Source organism: Phragmites australis, chromosome 5 (assembly GCF_958298935.1).
Source record: "Phragmites australis chromosome 5, lpPhrAust1.1, whole genome shotgun sequence".
NCBI lineage: Eukaryota > Viridiplantae > Streptophyta > Magnoliopsida > Poales > Poaceae > Phragmites > Phragmites australis.
This window is the reverse complement of record NC_084925.1, coordinates 10,553,631-10,573,511: the sequence shown is the minus strand read 5'-3', so window position 1 is coordinate 10,573,511 and position 19,881 is coordinate 10,553,631. Positions and strand designations below refer to the sequence as shown.

Genomic DNA, 19,881 nt, shown 5'->3' with positions numbered 1-19,881 from the left:
CGCTCTGGCCGACGACCTCTCCCGCCTGGCCTCCTCCCATGCGCGCGTCCCTGCCGGAGTCTTTGAAGAAAGATTTACACGGCCTTCTGTCCTGCCTGCCGAACAGGACGAAGGGGAAACCTTGAGCTTAATTCAGGAGACCCCGGCGGCGCCCTCAGTGGGGAGCCCCGACAGGGTGTCGCCGTCCGGCGAGTGCACTGCGCTTGCTCATTGTTCTCAAGATGCCTCGTGGATGGACGAGATTCGAGAGTACTTGAAGGAAAAGTTCCTCCCCGGGGATGAGGCGTCTGCCAAAAGAGTTGCTCGGCAGTCCAAACGCTATGCCATAGTAGATGGGGATCTCTACCAGCGTAGCGCAGGCAGCATTCTCCTGAAATGCATCTCCTGGGAAGAAGGCGGCGAGCTTCTCGCTGAGGTCCACGAGGGCGAGTGCGGTGGCCATGCATCGTTCCGCATGCTGGTCGGGAAGGCCTTCCGGCAAGGTTTCTACTGGCCTACAGCCCTCCAGGATGCTTTCGAGCTGGTTCGGCGCTGCAGAGCATGCCAGTTCCATGCAAAGCAGGTTCACCAGCCAGCTCAGGCTCTTCAAACCATCCCCCTGTCATGGCCTTTCGCGGTCTGGGGACTGGACATTCTGGGTCCATTCCCCCGAGCAATCGGGGGCTATGAGTACCTTTACGTCGCCATCGACAAATTCACCAAGTGGCCGGAGGCGGTCCCAGTCATCAAGATGACCAAGAACACGGCGCTCCAGTTTATCCGCGGCATCACCAGTCGATTCGGTGTCCCGAACCGGATCATCACCGACAACGGCACCCAGTTCACAAGTGCCCTGTTCGGGGACTACTGCGAAGACCTCGGCATCAAGCTCTACTTCGCCTCTGTCGCTCATCCTTGGAGCAATGGGCAAGTCGAGCGCGCCAACACGGAGATACGGAATGTGCTCAAAACCCGGACCTACAACGTGCTCGCAAAGCATGGGAAAGGGTGGATCGACGAGCTGCCTGCTGTGCTATGGGCCAACCAGACCACGCCAAGTCGCGCTACCGGGGAGACTCCTTTCTTCCTTGTGTACGGCGCTGAGGCGGTCCTCCCCTCCGAGCTCACTCTAGGCTCCCCTCGGATGCATGCCTACTCTGAAGGCAAACAGGAGCAGCAGAGGCGCGACGATGTCGACTATTTGGAAGAGCGCCGGTGTTATGCCGCCGTCCGAGCAGCCTGCTACCAGCAAAGCCTGCGGTGCTACCATCAGTGCCACGTCCGGGCCCGGTCTCTCGAGGTGGGGGATCTAGTTCTCCGACACATCCAGTCGCGCGAAGGAAGGAATAAGCTGTCCCCTATGTGGGAAGGCCCCTTTACCGTGATCAGTGTCCCGCGAGAAGGCTCTTATCGGTTGGCTGCAGAAGATGGGCAGCCGCTCCCCAACGCGTGGAACATCGAGCACCTGCGCAAGTTCTTCCCGTAGATGGCCATGTTTGCAGGCTCAGGTCACCCAGGCCGGGGGCTTCCCCCCGCCCAAGTTGACCGGGGGCTACCACTAACTGGGTAAGTCACCCAACCTTGTAAAAAAAATTGTCAATACAGTATGTATATCAATGTGCAATCATATGTCAATTTCATTTTTCTAGATTCCATATGTTTAATCAGTCTGGTGAGATGCTCGATTGTGCAAGAAAAATTTGCTCTCTCATTTTCCCCGCTGATAAAAGAATCCCGATCGGTATGCACGCAGTTAGTTGTGCTGACTTACATCTGTTGTGGTAGGCTGTGGTGTTCGGTGTCGTGACAGTCTCCCAGGCACTACCGAGTCCCTGGGGCTCTCGGGTAATCCTATCGCTCGAGCCGCTCGAGTAGTCTGGAGTCTAGGCCCCAGGGGCGGGCTGTCGGTGCTCGGTCTGGTCTGTCATACCCGGGCGCCACCGAACCATAGGACCTCTGGGTTATGCCTCTGTCTGCTCTTGTCCGCCGGTCTGGGCATTCGAGAGGTCTCAGTCTACAATAAGTACCGCACTAACAGAGCGCACCAAGCAAAGAATTTCTCTATTTTTTCTCAAGTCACAGATCGACAATCAAAAGTAAAAGCAGGTCGACCGCGAGGGCCTCCGTGCCCAGGTCGCTGCTCGGCCCCAAGGGTCCTCGGGTGGTCCTACCGCTCAGGCGTGAGCGGTCGGGATCGCCTGATCCCAGGCTCCTCATGCGCCCCCTGGTGCTCGGGCACCCCGGCCGTGGGAACCAAGTTCCCGGGCACCCCGAGATCGGAGCGCGTGCCCCTCCTGGATCGGATGGCCGAAAGGCTGACAGCTATCCGGTGAGTGGTTAAATTCAGACGAATTTACATTAAGTAATATATTGTTCCCGAGTCATCCTCGGGGGCCCTCGTACTCTAATCTGCTCGGTGAGATGGTCTCCTCGCGCACAAAACCCTGCCGCGTGTCCACTTTTTCCTAGAACGACAGAATAGTCTGTAGAAAGGTGTACCGTATGTGCGGTAATATCCGATCAAAGTCTTTCATGGTGGTCGTGGTGTTCAGTCCGCTTGTAGGGCCCCGAGCACTACCGAGTCCCTGGGGTTCTCGGGTAATCCTATCGCTCGAGCCGCTCGAGTAGTCCGGAGCCTAGGCCACAGGGACGGGCTGTCGGTGCTCGGTCCGGTCCGTCCTAAGCCCGGGCACCACCGAACCGTGGGGACTCTTGGTCGCATTACCTCCCGCGCATGTCTCCAGTCTACTAGCTGAGTGGTCGTAAGGTGGAAAAGTGTTCACCGATCATGGCGTGCTCCGTGCTGGATCGATCTATTTCCCGAGCAAGGAAGATCGTGCATTTGTCTTTTGACTTAGCTGTTGCGGACTCGCGAGGGCTCGGGGGTTGAACGCGCCGAGAAGGACGGTCGGGGCGATTTCATTCTCGGGGAAGGAAAGGTCGGGGTCGGTCCGACTGAGTACTCCTCGGGGCATCAAGATAAAACGGCAGAAACTTCATCAAGCACTCAGAAGAATACTGGAGTTGTGACCCCAAAGAAAGGCTTCCGTTATATTCACAAAAGGGGCAGCTGTTCTGAGGGATCACTCCCATATTTACATCAAGACAAAGAAAAAGAAAAACTAAAAAAGCCTACTCTAAGTTGGAGCCCTCGCCGTTGCTCCCCGGGTCTGAGGTTGGCGGTGCCTCGCACGTAAAGCAGGCCGCCACTTCGGTGGCGACGCCCCGAACTGCCTCCCGGGCAGCCTCCTCCTCGGCTTCAACCACCCCTTCCCGAGCTGGTTCCAGTGAGAAGTTCGGGTACCGGCTTCGGTAGCAGGCCAGGACATGTTCGGCCACTGCCTGGGCCAAACCCTGCCCTTCCCGGGCGGCGAGTTCCTGGACGGCCTGGGGCAGTGCCTCGAGGCGCTGGCTGATCCTCTGGAAGCCGAGGGCAACCTGGCCAAGGCCAGTCCCCTTCGCTTCCACATCAACTCGCCTGAGCCCAGTCGCCCTCACGGACCTCCGCATATGTCGGAAGATGTCTTCCATCATCCGCTTCACATTGGCCCGTTCGGTCTCGGCGGCATCGAGCTCCTCCGCCGCGTGCCACAGCCGCTCCTCGAAGCCCTGTTCCCCGGCCGCGCCGGTCGCCTGGGCTTCAGCCCGCTTCACCCGCTCTGCAAGGACGGAAAGGGTCTGCTCGCGGGCGGTCACCTCGGACTCCCACTTGGTGGCCCGCTCCTCCCGACCGGCCGTGGCTAGCACCGCCTCAACGGCCTTCGTCTCTCAACGAATCAGCAGTTCCTCCCAGGCTTCCAGGTCCGCCATCGTAATGCCGACATCGGACTCCCTGATGGCGACGTCCTCCTCCCGGCTCTGGAGCTCCTCCTCTCGGTGTTGGAGTTCGGCGCGGACCTGGTCAGCCTCGCCTTTCAGGCGGGCCAATTCAGCTTGGGAGGCTTCCGCCGCCCTCTCGCGGACCAGAACCGTCTCCTCCCGCGCCTGCGCCTGCCTCTCCCTGGCGAACGCCTCGGCAGCCTGCTGCTGCAACGCCTCGGCCAGACGGACGGCTTCTTCCCATTCCCGCGCAGCCTCTGCGCAGGTGCCCTCTAGGGCCTTCCGCTCCTCCTCCAGGGCGCGCCGCTCGCCCTCGTTGGCGGCGCGTGCCGCGGCGACGCGGGCCTCAAAAAGGCGCCAGCCCACGACAAGCCGTGCCCTCTCCGCAGCAGGGCGGCGCGGTCTGCCTCAAGCTGCATCATCTCCCCCGCCACAGCTGCCTCCAGCCGCCCGATCACCTCCCGGTCGCTTCCCAGCATGACTGCGAGGGGGTCAGCGGGCTGGCTGGGTGACGGCTGGGCGCTAGGTCCCCTGCGAGCCTCCTTCGAGGGGCTCGGGGTCCCCGAAAATTGCCATGCAGGCACCACCCACGACGAGGTTGACCGCCCCACGCTCGACACGCTCGGGGCGGACTCAGCTGGCACCGGCTGCTCGGGCACAGCCGCTGCCACCCGCTCGGGGCTGGGCGACACCAGTGTCTCCTTCTCGGCCGGCGCGCTCAGCAACTCTGGCTCCACCAGCGCACTTGGCTCAGGTGTGCTCGGCTCAGGGGCTGGAACCGGCCTCGGCGCCTCCGCCGGTGGCCTGCAAAAGAAAAACGAAGGTTAGTCTTCAAAGCCGCTCTGGGCGAAGTACACTCACAAAGGGAAGGGGGAAAACTTATGTAGATTTGGGTCCTCTGTATTGCCATCTCGATGCCGGGATCCTGTACCCCGGGCCCGATGACATGGGCCCGGAGTCCTCCCTCCTCCGCTTCAGCGGGGGGCTCTGCGGGGCCGCCGTGCGGTCTCCGGGCTCCAGACCAGGCCCAAGCAGATCAAAGTCTGGTTCCAGAACCGCAAATGCCGCCCCCGCCGATGGCCCCGCGCTGGATGACTGACCGCCCCGGCCTCCCTCCTCGCCAGGCGACGGCGACGACGGGGACACCGGCGCAGGAACAAAAGTCCGGGGGCGCTTCCCTCTGTCCCCCGGCGCTATCGCCGCCCCGCTGTGGGCGGCACCTCCTCCTCCGGTCTGGCGGCTGCTGCCCGCAGTAGCCCCACCGCTGGCCTGCCGCTCGCCGCATGCGGCGCCCGGGCCACCAATCTGCGCCGGATCGCTTGCGGCCTCCTCGCCGGCCGCTTCGTCCGCTCCGGGGATCTGAATGGTCCCGGGGTTTTGGCGCCCTGGCCTATCGACCAGCCCCTGGGCGTTGAACTCTGGCAGCTTCGCCTGCAGCGCCACCCGGTCCGGATTGACGCAGAGCGCCATCTCCTTCCACGAGAGCTCCGCTCGGCTCATATCATCCACCCCGATCACCACCCGGAGCAGTCCCTTCAGCGCCGGCCTGCCCAAGTCCCACTCCTCGCCGATCTGTGTCCGGGTGATGTCCTGGGGGCCGGTGTAAAACCTGCAGGGCTGGGCCCGCTCCCGCAGGGGCGCCAGGCGACGGCGCAGGTAGTCCGCCACCACCATTACCGAAGTGAGCCCGGCCTGGCGCAGGAATTCGATGCGCTCCAGGACCGGCGCCATCCGCGCGTCCATCTGTGGTGGCACCTCCCAGGCCATCCTGCAGCCAGAAGTTGCAGCAGCCGGCGACATCCGCGGTGGAGAAGCCCCTATTCTTCCCGGCCGACCGCAGCACGAAGAAGTGCCGAAAGAGCGTCACCGATGCCGGCACCCCCACGAACATCTCGTAGAGGTGGATGAAGACCGCCAGGATGACGACGGAGTTGGGGCTGAGATGCATCAACTGGATCCCGAATGTCTCCAGGACCTGAAGGAAGAACGCTGAAAGTGGAGGCACCAACCCGGCCGCCACGAAGGAAGTGAAGAGGACGATGCGCCCCGGGCGGTTTGTCACCGGCAGGAAGCTCGCCGGCGTCACCACCGAGACCCCCCACTAGCCCTCGGGGACCATCAGCTTCTGAACCCTGTCCGACGCCTCCTCGTTCACCAGGCGGGACTCTGGCAGTACGCTGTCGGGAGTCCTGTCGCGGCGGCTCCCTCCTGCTCTTGACATCTCGTCGGGGTGGGGGATGATCTGGACAGTGGGGAAAGGAAGGTGCTCTGATCGCCTAAGGAAAGTCTAGGGCTCAAGAGCGCAAAGAGGGCAAGAGCTTGATCACAAGATGGCGTAAAGAGGGGGACGGTTCGTTTCCCTCCTCCTTTTATACCCCAGGGGGATTCAAACGTCACTTGCCACAGCGCGCTCGGCGGGACGGTTTCCTCGAACAACGCAACCGCCAGGCGAATCTCCCACAGATCGTGCGGTGTCAACAGTTGCCAGGCGTATTTTTCTCGATTTGCGCGGCTGCCGCTCGTGCCGCCTGCTCCGTCATCACGCGCCGCCCGTCCCGTTGTCACACGCCTCGAGAGCCGTTTGGACGCGCATCCGTTCGGCTCCCCGTTGGGCCATACCAAAGGCCCAGACCGGAGGGACCACCTTCTGAAAGCTCGCCACGTGGCGTCAGTGCCGACTTCGGCCTCGTTCTCGACGAATGGCCCATCTGCAGTCTCTGGGCCATTGCCTGCTAATGGGCCCGGGGGCTGCTGTCGGTGTATCAGGAACCGGGGGTCCCCAAATCCTGAGGCCAGGCCAGCCATCCACCACATGGCGCCATCCCACGGAGTCTCTCCCGCAAGATGAGAAAAGATCAAGTCCCGGGAGAAGGCGCTCGGGGCTGCAGTCCGTGGCCCCCGAGTACCCCAATGCCCCGATGATCCACGAAATCTAAGTACCGGGAAGAAAGTGCTCGAAAAGGTGTACGGTGGCCCCTGAGCACCTTAGTCCCTCGACGATCAGGAGAGCTAAGTACCGGGAGAAACGTGCCCGAGGCCGCCGGCGGTGGCCCTTGGGCACCCAAGTATCCCGAGGACCCACTGAAGGAAGTTCCGTCTGCCGCACTGCTGTGGCAGGGGAACAAGACAGGGCGGGTACGCCGGGCCGCTCTGCGGCTGCCCGGTGGGCCCTCTCCACGGCGCCCGTTGCCAGGCCATTTATGGTGACGGATGACCGGGCGTGTGCCGCATTTTCCACCCCCGATCACTTCGCCCAGAGGAAATGATGACACCCTTTCCATTTATGGTGTCTCGAAACTCATGCCCCCTCCCTCCCGTTCTGGGCACGTTGCTGCCGGCGGGTACTTAAAGCAGCCGGCGGCCCAGAAGCATATATAGCTGAATGCATCCGGAAAGGGTATGAAAAAAGAGAGGGCGCACAAGCATAGACAAGAACACAGCACAAGAGAAACACGACCGAGGAGTGAGCAGCACGAGATAGGCCGAAGAACAGAGAGCCAAAGGCTCTAGGATAGACCAACATTCTTGTAACCAGCAACATCCTTGAGGGACTTCCTCAGGGCATTTACGATATCCATACAGGAGTAGGGTGTTACGCCCCCGTGCGGCCCGAACCTGTCTAAATTCCGGTGCATTTACTTCTTTTTGCACTAGGTCATTCCACCACCACCGGCAGTTGCATTCATTCCTATTTATTTCTCCGACGAACATACTCAGGATCATCCCCCTGGCCGAATCTCTAAAAAGGGGTCTCTCGGGATCCCTGCGACTAGAGTTAATCCTCCGACAGAAGCTCAAGACTTCAAACACAACCGATAGAACAGAAGGCCCCAAACCTTGTAAGACAGAGAAAAACAAGAGTGTTAGAGATCCAGAGAAAGACATTCGAAGAGCATTGATAATATACTAGACACACAGGAGTAGGGTATTACGCCTCTATACGGCCTAAACCTGTCTAAACTCTTGGTGCATTCATTACTACTAGCCAACAACGATTCATCCCGTCTAAGTCCCACATGCATTAACCCCACGTACGAGGTAGATCTAGGACCAGCCCCCCAGCCGAATCTCAAAGGAGATCTTTGTACCTCTTGGAGTGCCACCTTCTGTTGTGCTGGTTCTGCCTATTGCCAATGATCATTCCATGATGATATCACATCCCAAAATCTTAATCTAGTCATTAAGCATGCATAATCATCATGACATCCTGTTTTGCGTGGATAATTTTAAATTGAGTATTTAAACATGTTTCAAAAATTATATGTTAAGGATTGATGCGCGTTTTCCTACCATATTATAATTATTTTTATGAGTGGAAATGGTTTAGAGTTAGTTAGAAAGACCCAAAGACTTTGGAAAAGGAGAAGAAAAGGAAAAAGGAAGAAACAAGAAGAAGAACCAGGCTTCCAGTATAAGGACCATGACCGCGGTCTGACCGAGAGTCCCCGTGATCTGATTGCCAGAGCGTAGAGGCTTTTAACTTAAAGCCCATTGACCGGACATCGTTCTTCTCTCTCGATTCTTTTCACTCTCACTTGCTCTTCCTCACCCAAACCAAGAGAGAGGGAGGGAGAGACCACCTCGACATCCCCGATGGCCGAAGATCAACGAAGACGACTTCCCTAAGCTCCCCAAAGCTTTCCCTTAGCTCCTCTCCCTCATCTCCATCGCTGGAGACATTTTTACACAAGATTCCCCACTTCAAGGCCATCAACCACCACAAAGCCCAATCTACAAAATCGAAGCTTCCTTGGAGTTGTCTTATCCAATAGGAAGCTTCCCCACGCTGAGGTGAGCCTTCCCGTACCCTTTTCTCATTGTTCCCAAACTCTTACCGGTCTCCATTTCATTTAGACCGAGCTCAACCCTAGCTATAGATCTCATCCATGAGGTTTTTTGAGTTTGGCCCAGTGCATGTCATCCAAACCACCCTAGAAACACTCCCCTAGTCTCGTAGAGCATTTTGGTACCCTTTATGGTCGAAGGCATCGCTGGAGCCTTTGGTGGCGGCCTCACCAAGATGGCACCGGTAGGACCCAGCGGTCTGACCATCGTTACAGCCAGTCTGATTGCCAGTTGAGACTAGGTCAGTTCAAGCTTTCAATTAAAACTCTAGGGTTAGGAGTCAGACCGCCACTTGGCCGGTCTGACCGCCAGCCACAGTCTGACCACCATTGTCCAGTCTGACTGTCAGCTTTACTAAGTACCAAATTGCTCTCTGTTCGATTCTCACAGTCTAACCGCCATGCCTCCGGTCTGATCGCCAGCGACACAGAACTTTGTGAACATAGGTTCTTTTATATGAGGTTCAAACCTTTCAAAACCCGAATCATTTAGCGTTCTTTGCAAATGTTTTCAAAACATGAAGCCTTTCATATCGTTCACAAGCGTGCATCATAAGCATACATTTCCATCATTTGTTGGTTTATTCGATGCATTCTTGAATCGTCTAGAGAGTGACAAGCCGACGGTTCTCGCGGTCGAGGCTGACACCAAACCGGATTTCGTGAGCGAAGCGTTGGAGCAACAAGGCAAGAATCTAAGCATATTCTACCTTATACTTTGGATCATGTGATGTCTAAATTGATAAATTATCGCTTTATGTATGTTATGCATGTTAGTGAGTCAATATCGGGTTTTGTGAGTAGAACCTATGTTGATGCATTGTTCCTACCATGAATTATTGATAATCTCTATCCTTGTAACCTGGGTATAACAATGTTGTTGTCTAACTTAAAAGTTATCCGAGATGCTTAGAAATGCATAGGTTCTTGGTAGAAGTCGAGTGGTAGTTTGACCATCGTTCATGAGCTATAGGCTTAATTATTGTTTACAAAGATATTGATTATTTTGGGAAACATGAGTGTGAGGATGAGATGAGAGGTGGGCGGTGCTAGGGGTCGGTCGGGAGAGGAACCTGAATGTCATAGACCACTTGCGTCAAGTAAGCACCAATCGTTGTTTGCTGTTAGCTTAACCACTTTTCGTACTTCCACATATTCAACAAATGTACGAATGAGCCAATTATCATACGACATACTAATGCTTGACATGCGTCCCTATGACGTGTAAGAGAAAAAGAATAAGGAGAAGAAAAGTGGCGGGGAGCCAGAGGTGTCCGGGACACGCTTGCGGTAGCCCTGGTGCCATAGGGGCATATGCAAGTGGGTAGTTCTGGGTATGAGAAAGGTTATCTCGAGGGCCAAGAGGATAGACCCGAGTTTTGTGTGTAAAGATGTACCCCTGCTGGGTGTAAAATCAATTCGAATTACCACACTCTCGGTTATGAGCATGCTCCTATCCATCTGCATCAATCATAGTTTTCATTGTTGGGGGTGATGGTATGTTGGGAAATGGATAGTGATGGTTGATGATGAGTTGAGCTGGTTCAAGTGGTAATTATGTTTATGTTGATGAGCTCAGGATCGGAGGATACAATTATTAGGTTGTAGATGCTCAAACTTTTGATTTGATAAAATGCTTTTGCATATGAGATCATTTAACCTTATGGCAGATTCCTTGCTACACATCCTCAAATACATGATTATTGAAGTCAGGTTATTATATGTACCCATTATGGATTAAGTGTTGTGAGTACCTTCGTATTCACGTTTGTTTTGACGAGTCTTGTAGGTGAGGGAGAATTAGTGTTTGGTTACTTCGCACCTACTGATGTTGGTAACGGGCAAAAGTAGTGCGAGCTATTTCGAAAACATTGTTTTGGGGTTGTGCCTCAGGGCTAATGGTGATACCCATCTTTTGTTGTTTATACTTTATTTTTTTCCGCTGCGTAGTAACTCTAGCCAGCTAGGAGTGGAAATTGTTTTTTTTTTGTCCTCCTAGTGTTCGTATTACGTAAATGGTTGAAACTGTAATCACTTAAGGACTTGTAATATATTTTCATTACTCACTCTTTATTATGTCCTAATGTGATGAAGCTATTGTAAAGGCGTGTGTTCCGATCTTGGGCATAAAACATATGTTGGGACTACCGTGATTGGATTCTAGTTAATTATTACGGTCGTGATTATGTAAATGATCATCCTAATAATTAATTAGAATACAATTTGGTCAGTTTCTCACAGACGACTCAGGGGAAGCGAGGTTTTCATCAACCAGTTGATCGGTTGAACCTCCATGTTGCTGCTCCTTCACCCATCCCACGCACGTACCACACGGCTCTCATAGATGATAATTGGTGTCTCACTATGGAGAGCAAGTTTAATGCTTTTTGCGCTAACCATACGTGGGATCTTGTTCCACGTCCTGCTGGTGCTAATGTTGTTATAGGAAAATGGATTTATCGACACAAGTTGAAGCTTGATGGCTCCTTGGATCAATACAAGGCACGTTGTGTCCTCCGGGGCTTCTCTCGGTGCCTTGGCATTGACTTTGAGGAGATGTTCAGTCCGGTTGTGAAAGCGGCCACTGTGCGCACCATCCTCACCATTGTGTTCACCAACAGATGGCCGGTTCATCACATGGACGTCAACATGCTATCAGAGATCGTCTACTGCCAGCTACCACCTAGCTTCATCAACCCCAAGCACAGCACTCATGTTTGCTGCCTCAACCGATTGTTGTACGGGCTCAAGCAGGCGCCCCAGGCTTGGTTTAGTCGTTTTGCAATTTACCTCGCATCCCTGGGCTTCACGACATCAAAGGCTGATCCCTCCCTATTCACATACCACCACAGTGGGGACACGATCTACCTCATCCAGTACATCGACAACATCATCCTCACTGTCTCTTCCTCGAGCCTGCTTCAATGTGTCATCGACTCCCTGTGCTGTGAGTTCTCCCTCAAGGACCTCGGCGACCTTCATTTTTTTCTCAGCGTCTCCGTCCAATGGACGAACCTTGGGTTCTTCTTATCGCAACACCAGTACATAAAGGACATTCTCGCACGTGCCGGCATGTCCAGCTGCATGCCTTGCAGTACCCCTATCGACACTAGCGCTAAGCTCCCTTCCGCCGACGACCTAGTGGCGAACCCCACTGACTACAAGAGCATTTTGGCACACTACAGTACCTGACGTTCACATGCCTAGACATCGCCAATGCCGTATAGCAAGCCTGTCTTCACATGCATTATCCTCGTGAGCCACATGCCAATCTTCTAAAGCATATTCTTCGCTACCTCAAAGGCACCATCAACTACGGATTGTAGCTTCATCGCACTTCACCGACTTCACTCATAGCCTACACGAACGCCGACTAGGCAGGTTGCCCCGACACTCAGAAGTCCACATTAGGCTACAACATTTTCCTCGGCGACAATCTCATCTCTCTTCTAAGCGGCAACAGATGGTCTCACATTCCAATGCCGAAGTGAAGTACTATGCAGCTACTAACGTGGTCACCGAAGCATGTTGGTTGCGATAGCTACTTGCTGAGCTACACTGTCCCCTACGCCAGGCTACAGTTGTCTTTTGTGACAACATTTGCGTGGTCTATCTTTTGACAAACCTCGTCCAACACCAGCAGACGAAACATGTCAAGATCGATCTGCATTTCGTACGGGAACACGTGGCTCTCAGCAAGGTCCGTGTGCTTCATTTGCCCACAAGCTCGCAGTACACTGACATCTTCACCAATGGTCTTTCGTCATCGCTCTTCAAAGAGTTATGTTCCAGCTTGAACGTTCGCCCCAACTACAGGGAGGTGTGTGTTAGCGGAATAGTCCCAAGCAAGACCATGCATTTCCCACGCAGGACTATATATATATATATATATATATATATATATATATATATATATATAGACACACATAACGAAATGAGTCTATTATGCGCCTAGCCGCGCTATAATTTACCATTGCTCGCACTCCAAGTTACAACTCAAAAAATTACGAATTACAATCCGCTAGGTAGACTAGTTACAACCGTACGTCTAGAAATACATAAGTGCAACATGAGAGTCTAATAAGTTACAATTAATATATATATATATATATGTATATATGTATAGGTATATATATATATATGTGTGTGTGTATATTATATATCTATGATGTGCTTAGACGTACCCAAGTTCACTGTTGCGCCACCCTCTAGTTACGATCCCAAAAATGGTATAGTTGCGATCCACAAGATAAGTCAATTACTACAAATATATATGATCGACCAGTTACGATGCCAAAAGCAGTATAGTTGTGATCCACAAGATATGTCAGTTACTACAAAAGCAGTGCCATGTTGTAACTGTATAACAATCCGAAAACTTCATCAAAATATAGTCTTAATGGATCTTATTTTGTTAAGCATATTTTTTCCCAATAATATGCTTCAAACGGATCGAAAATTGGATCTATAATTTTAGAGATATTATATTTTAACGATTCGAATCAACAAAAGGAATCTCTGTTGCATGCTATGGTGGGTGGAGTTTGATGTGTGTGGCATCAGCGGATTGGTTTGTTGACTCACGAAAGGCTCAGCTGGCTCAATCGGCCATAATGGCGCAACACAAGTCTGTTCTGCGCCTAAACGCAGTGTGTGTCTATATATATATATATATATATATATATATGAAAGTCTGTTCCTTAAATTGTATATCACTAGGTAAGGATTTCGTTAGAAGGTATGTTCATCTATAATATAATTGCAACTTAATTTTTTTATTTACGTCTAGTTGTAACTTTTGTCTTGCGAATTACAATTCTACTATTTTTTAGATTGTAACTTAGGTGACACAACAGTAACTAAAGTTAAACCTTGATACATTAATTATATATATATACACTACAGTGTAATATAATATTCTATACTTAACACAACAAATAATCTGGTTTAACCTAACTAACCAACAAATCAACCCAATCTACTTCTCTTCCCCACTATTTACTGTAGCATATGAGCCAACCCACACCTACACAGGTTATTGTAGCATATGGACCAACCCATACCCACACATATTATTGTAGTATATGAGTCAATTCACATCCACATAAATTATTGTAGCATGTGGCCGACTCATCCCCGCTCTCTCGCTAGACCGTGCGCCCGGAGGCCCGTGCCTGCTTTTCCGCGCGCCCACAGCAGCAGCCCAGCGCGCCCGCCTGCTTGCCCGCACTAGCCGTTTCTATTGGCTAGCGCACGTTCCTGCCCCCTGGCCCGCCCAACAGCGCGCTCCCGCGCTGGCACTCGTGTTCCTCGCACCACGTGCCCGCCCATGAGTGGATCTGTCTCCCTCCCCGCCAGCAACTTTTAGTAGAGGTAGTGCTACGGACACCCGATAAAAACAAATATTTCTCTGCAGCTGCAAGGAAAAAGATTCAAGAGTAAAAGCACTGAGAGCAAACATGTGTTACCGTACACAACGAACCAAGTGTGGATAATAATGGCCTTGGTTTTCAGAGGACAGAAGAAAGTTGGGGCACCTTAACAGTGCAAAACAGAGGTAATCAAAGACAGCGCATGTAATGTTAATTTGCATCTTGATCTAATAGACTGACAGTACAAATTGTACAAGTTCAACCAAGACCGATCATTGACCAGGGTCTATGGCGAAGCTCGGCACTGAGCACATTAATATGAGGATGTTCAGTGGTTATACTAGTAATTGTTTAGTAATTTGAAATCATAAAAAAATTATTTAATAGTATTAATAGTCATCAATAGTTTAGTATTCAGTAGTTTTAAGTTATAGTATAATTATTTAACAATTTATGTCAGTAATGTTAGTAGTTGTCAATACTATCAATAGTTTGTTTAATAGTGTTAATAGTCTTTCTTTAGTAGCGTCAGTAGTTGTTAGTAATCCTGTTTAGTAGTTATGTCAGTAGTTTCAAATTATATCGAGTCGTTAAACATATTTTTTATAAGAAATTTTTGGTGCATATTGTAGTTTTTTTTCAGTAGCACATGTAGCAAATTGTTCAATAGTTTATGTCAGTAGTTATCAGTAATTGCTAATAGTATTTGTAGTTTATCTAGTAATATCAGTAATTTTGTTCAGTAGTGTCAGTAATTGTTTAGTAGTTTTTGTCAGTAGTTGTCAATAATATTAGTAGTTTTTTTAGTAGTGTTAATAGTTTTTATTTAGTAGTTTATTTCATTAGTTGTCAATACCTGGTTCATACCTCGGTGGTCAGTAATTGTCAATATCAATAGTTGTTTAATAGTGTTAATAGTTATTAATCAGTAGTTTTGTTAAGTAGTGTTATAGTAGTATCAGTATTGAGTAATATCATGGTAATATTAGTGGTATCAATTTGAGAACAATGTTATTTTAGTTATGAATCAAGAGCGTTCTTATTCTAAAATAATCAAATCCATCTAAACATTTGATTCCACACTGACTATCTATACAATAGATTGATGTGATTGAAAAGGAATAGATGCAGTCAGCCACTCCATAATAAATAAAAATAATATAGGAGTATGCATTTAGACTACTAGTAGTACGAGTGGCCACCTCCTGCATGCAGGCCCCTGGACGTCTCCGTGCACGAGTCACCCCATGCTGAGTAATTCCTTCATGCTTGATGCATTGCGTCCTTCTCGCGCGTGGCGTCCCTTCATCACCATCTGGACGCTCCGTGCACGAACCACGGGGGGCGAGAAAAAATGCGCGGCACACAAGGTGCCGGCGCGCTTTGTCCGCACGCGAGGGCGAGCGTGGCGCGGGAGGGCACGTGGGGTGGGGCCCACGTGGCGCGAGCGTGGGGTGCCGACACGGCTGATGCGTGACTGGCTGGCTCGAGCGGGTTTTGGGCCGATGGGCTCTTTCGGGTGTGGGTGGGCTACGATGGGTACAGAATAGTTATTTTATATTTTAGGTGTAGAATAGTGCTGATATATATAGTGATGGATTGAGACTAAATTTTTAAGGGATTGGGCCGCTCGTTGCGCCGCCCAGTCGAGCCACCTGCCACGCCTCCCGTCGCCCATATGCTTACATGACCTGTCTCCTTCTAACTTCCATCCTTCCCTAGGGTAGGGGCGCTCGTTGGCCGAGCTCCCACCCCCGCAGCCAGCGCTGTCCTCAAAAGTAGGGGGGGTGGGGGCTCAAGCCCTCTCTCAAGATCCACCACTACATATATATGTAAAATCTTTTTGTAAATTTTTGAACTAAGCAATAATTTTGGCTCTGAAGAAATACTCTCAAGCCTGAAACTGGACTGCCTCGATCTCAATTAGAATCAATCATGTAATCAACTAGTATAAAACATATATATCCATGAAGTATCATGTCGCAGTAGTGTAACGCGCAGATACTCGTTTGATCAGTATGACACCATAAAGACAACCTCATAACGAGTCACCAACAGGCCAGGGTTGAAGAATTCGTCTCCAAGAAAACAGAACAGAGATTCCATTGCTGAGATGATCATACCGTGAGACAAGAAACTCACCAAAGAACTCAAGTAGAGGAACAAAACCAATCAATAAACTCTAGCTAACGGCTAACCTAATGCGTTCCCCGTTTTAGTTTAGTTGTTGCCACTGGCGAAACGAATGCCGAATGATGTTGATCCTCTGCACATCTTTGACAGCAGATTAAACAGCCGATAACCAGAGTGCCTACCGACTACAGCCAATAACCATGTGCATGAAATCAGTTACAACTGGGAGCAGTGTATGTAAGATGCTTCAGTGCTTTCAGACGAGGACCATCCACCCTACCTCCGGCATTGTAATAGCGTGAGCCCATTTTTTAGGAAGCTGGTATGCTGAATATGCTGAGGATGTCTTTGACTCTATGTTCCTGATTGAGAAAGAATTTAATTAGCAGGAAAAAAAAAGATATGATGAATTGGCAGCCATCAGTTGAAGCGTGATATTGGATGAGTCATTTTCTGTGATCATTGTTTTGATTTCGCATAGTTGTAGCAGATGATTCATCTTAGCCACATGAATTTTCTGTAACAGTTGTGACACTCACCACTGAAATGAAATGCTATTTTATTTCGCCATCCCACAATTATCATTTGTATCTGCTTTTGTGATATGAGTTTAATAGCATCAATTGTTGAAAGATTTGCAGGGAAGTTTTTTCAAGCATGCTTTTATCGAATTATGTGATAGGTTCATGTTTTATCCCTCTTTGTCCTTTAAAAAAACAACACACCATCTCAAACTTTCATTTGGCAAGATGCCAGATGAATTGTTCTTATGTTTGACACTGAAATCAAGTTAATATTCTAGATCAGTCTCCTGCAAAATGTTTATGATTGGTGATCATCTGATCTGACCACAAAGAAGGATTCCTATGGGGTGTGGTGCAGCAGCGGGGAAGGTGAAGATCTCAGCGAGGGAGAGGGCCGTCGAAGTGAGCACGAGCGCTTGACCACCTATCTGCTCCGGAACGATCCGTCCCCAAAAGCTGACCGTCGCCTTCTCGCTGCAGTCAGCGACCCCGTCAAACGCATCAACTTGCTACTTGCACACCTTCCCCTCTCTCACTGCCATGCCGGCCCCACGAGCTTTTAGCACCACGTCACTTTTCGCTTCCTGCAACTTGCAAACCTACCAGAGTAGGCTAGTGCGTGTATATGAAGAGCCCAAGAGCCTCTTCACCAACACATCCGACCTAGCTAGCAACATACAGATACGTACGTCGAGTGAGCCAAGGGAGGGCGAAGCATGGACAAGAACGGCGGCGTCAAGGTCACCTACATCGAGACGCTGTTCGTCACCTCCGACGCCACCAGCTTCAAGGGCCTCGTGCAGCGCCTCACCGGAAGGTCCGGCGCCGCGCCCGTCCCGGCCGCTCTGCACAGGCCGCAGCCGCCCCGCGCCGGCGCCGGCGCCGACTCCGGGAGGAGCGCTGCTGCGCCACAAGCTGGTTATTACTCAGTGGCGCCACCGTGCCTGGAGGACCTGCACGAGATGGGCGACCTCTCCGACCTGCTCTACGCCACTGCCAGCGAACGGCGCCATGGGCACAATGGCGGCTACAGCGAATTCCCATATTGATCGACGGCCACCAGCGATTTCATTTTTAGAATAGTGTGTCCTCTGTGTTAGCGGAACAGTCCCATTCAGGACCATGCGTCTGCATACATCCGCGTCCACAGCGCCAGGAAGCCACGCCGGATCACGACCAGAGCTGGAGATTAGTTTCCTTGATTAGGCGATTGTTTAGCATTTCTGTTAGGGAGTTTTCTTGACATGTATGATACGGCCGGCCACTGTATACCGTTGTACCTATATATGTCGATCCATGCAATACAGATCGCTAAAAGCGATAATCCAATTCGCCTCCATGGTATCAGATTTGTTACCATTGTAACCACCTCTTTCCACCTACCTCTTCCTAACGCTCCCATGGCGCCAGCTCTATCCTATGCTGACAAGGCTGTCGCCGCGGAGCAGCGCAGCCTTGCCCAAGGCTGAGCTCAAGGCCAAGGCCTCCCTTCGGGCGCAGGCCGTCGCCGTCTCCAGCGTCAAGCTACTCATTCCTCTCACCCTTGATCTTTAAGCGGACAACTATGCCCAATGACATGGCCTCTTCGAGGTTGCCCTCGAGAAGTTTGCCCTTGATGATCACATTCATGCGGCTACTCCCTCTTCTCCCAACGCACAATGGCTTCGTCTCGACGCCCTCCTCCGTTCTTGGTTCTATGCCGTCATCTCTGTCGATCTCCTCGCCATGGTGATGGACACCATGGCCACCGTGCATGACATCTGGTCGCACATTGAGGGTCTCTACCGTGACAACACCAACACACATGCCATCTACCTCGAGCAGGAGTTTCATGGCCTCATGTAGGGTTCTATATATGTCTGTGGCAGATTATTATCGCAAGCAGAAAGCCCTCACTGATGAGCTCATTGTCATTGGCATGCCAATCGTCGACAAAAGCCTCGTCCTCAATGCTCTTTGTGGCTTGAATTGGCGGTTCGCCCACATTCGCACCCTACTCTCCATGGAACGACCAACACCGACATTCCTCGTTGTTTGCTTGGCTCTCCTCCTCGAAGAGCTCACCATGGCCTCTGAGGAATCGATACCCTTGGCCCTTGTCGCGAAGACCAGGAACGCCTCCATGTCAACTTCTTCCAGCTCCTCTTCCTCGCCTCTAGTGGTGGTTCTTCTCGCGGCACACCCACCACTGGAGGCGGTGACTCCGGCCATCGCTCCAACAATGGCAGCAATCGCCGTTGCAACCGTAACCGCGGCGGCCACACATCAAACGATGGTAGCGCATGCAACACAGCGCAATCTAGCGGCTGCAACAACACGCATGCCTCTTGGCCATTCTTCTAGCACCCCTGGCCGGGGTTGATCCACATGAGGCCCAGCTAGGGTCCTCGTCCTAGCCAAGTCCTCCTGTGCCCCTGTCCTACCGGTACTTTCACAGCCTAACTGCCAGAACAGGCACCCTCACTCTGTTAGGCCCAGCCCAGGGCTATGTACTAACCTGCCTATGCTCCTGGGCCTACTGCTCCTCAACTGGCTTCATGGGATCAGTAGTAGCTCATGCAAACCTTCAACATGACAACATTGATGAACCATCCTTCGATTGGATCATGGACTCTGGCACATCCACTCATATGACATCGGACAGTGGTAACCTCTCATCTTCCTCTCCAATTCCCTCCATGACATCCCCTTATGTTGTTGTAGGTAATGGGTCTCACATTTTGATCACCCACACCAGCATCGCCTCCTATTTCCCCACCATTCTTTCAAATGTCATCGTCACTCCTTCACTTATTAAAAACCTTATTTCTGTTCACCATTTCACCATTGTTGATAACTGTTATGTTGAATTTGACCCGTTTGATCTCTGTGTGAAGGATCTTCACACCAAGAATGTGATCATCAGGTGCAATAGCCATAGTGACCTCTACACCCTTGAGTGGCCACCATCTACTCCTCATGCACTCTTCATCACTACTCCGCCCACCACGTTATGGCATCGTCATCTAGGACATCCCGTCAAACAAGCTTTGTCTCATCTAGCTAGTGCTTCTCATATTCCATGCAATAAAGTAGCGGCAGATCTTTTGTGTCATGCCTGCCAGTTGGGCAAACAAGCATGTCTCTTATTTTATCCTTCTCAAACTCGCACTACTAGAGCTTTTGAGTTACTACATTGTGATATTTGGACCTCGCCAATTCTAAACATAT

The 19,881-nt window shown here is 51.3% G+C and overlaps 1 protein-coding gene across 1 annotated transcript; it reads left to right on the top strand.

Moving 5' to 3' along the window:
• The first annotated feature begins 17,319 nt into the window (after nt 1-17,319).
• On the top strand, nt 17,320-18,036 carry LOC133917440 (uncharacterized). The gene has a single exon (XM_062361342.1). The coding sequence runs from the start codon at nt 17,388-17,390 to the stop codon at nt 17,718-17,720; it is 333 nt and encodes a 110-aa protein (XP_062217326.1). The 5' UTR covers nt 17,320-17,387; the 3' UTR covers nt 17,721-18,036.
• The last annotated feature ends 1,845 nt before the right edge of the window (nt 18,037-19,881 follow it).

Bases quoted from the DNA above. Each gene is read 5' to 3' on its own strand.
- LOC133917440 (XM_062361342.1), top strand. From the start codon at position 17,388: ATGGACAAGAACGGCGGCGTCAAGGTCACCTACATCGAGACGCTGTTC.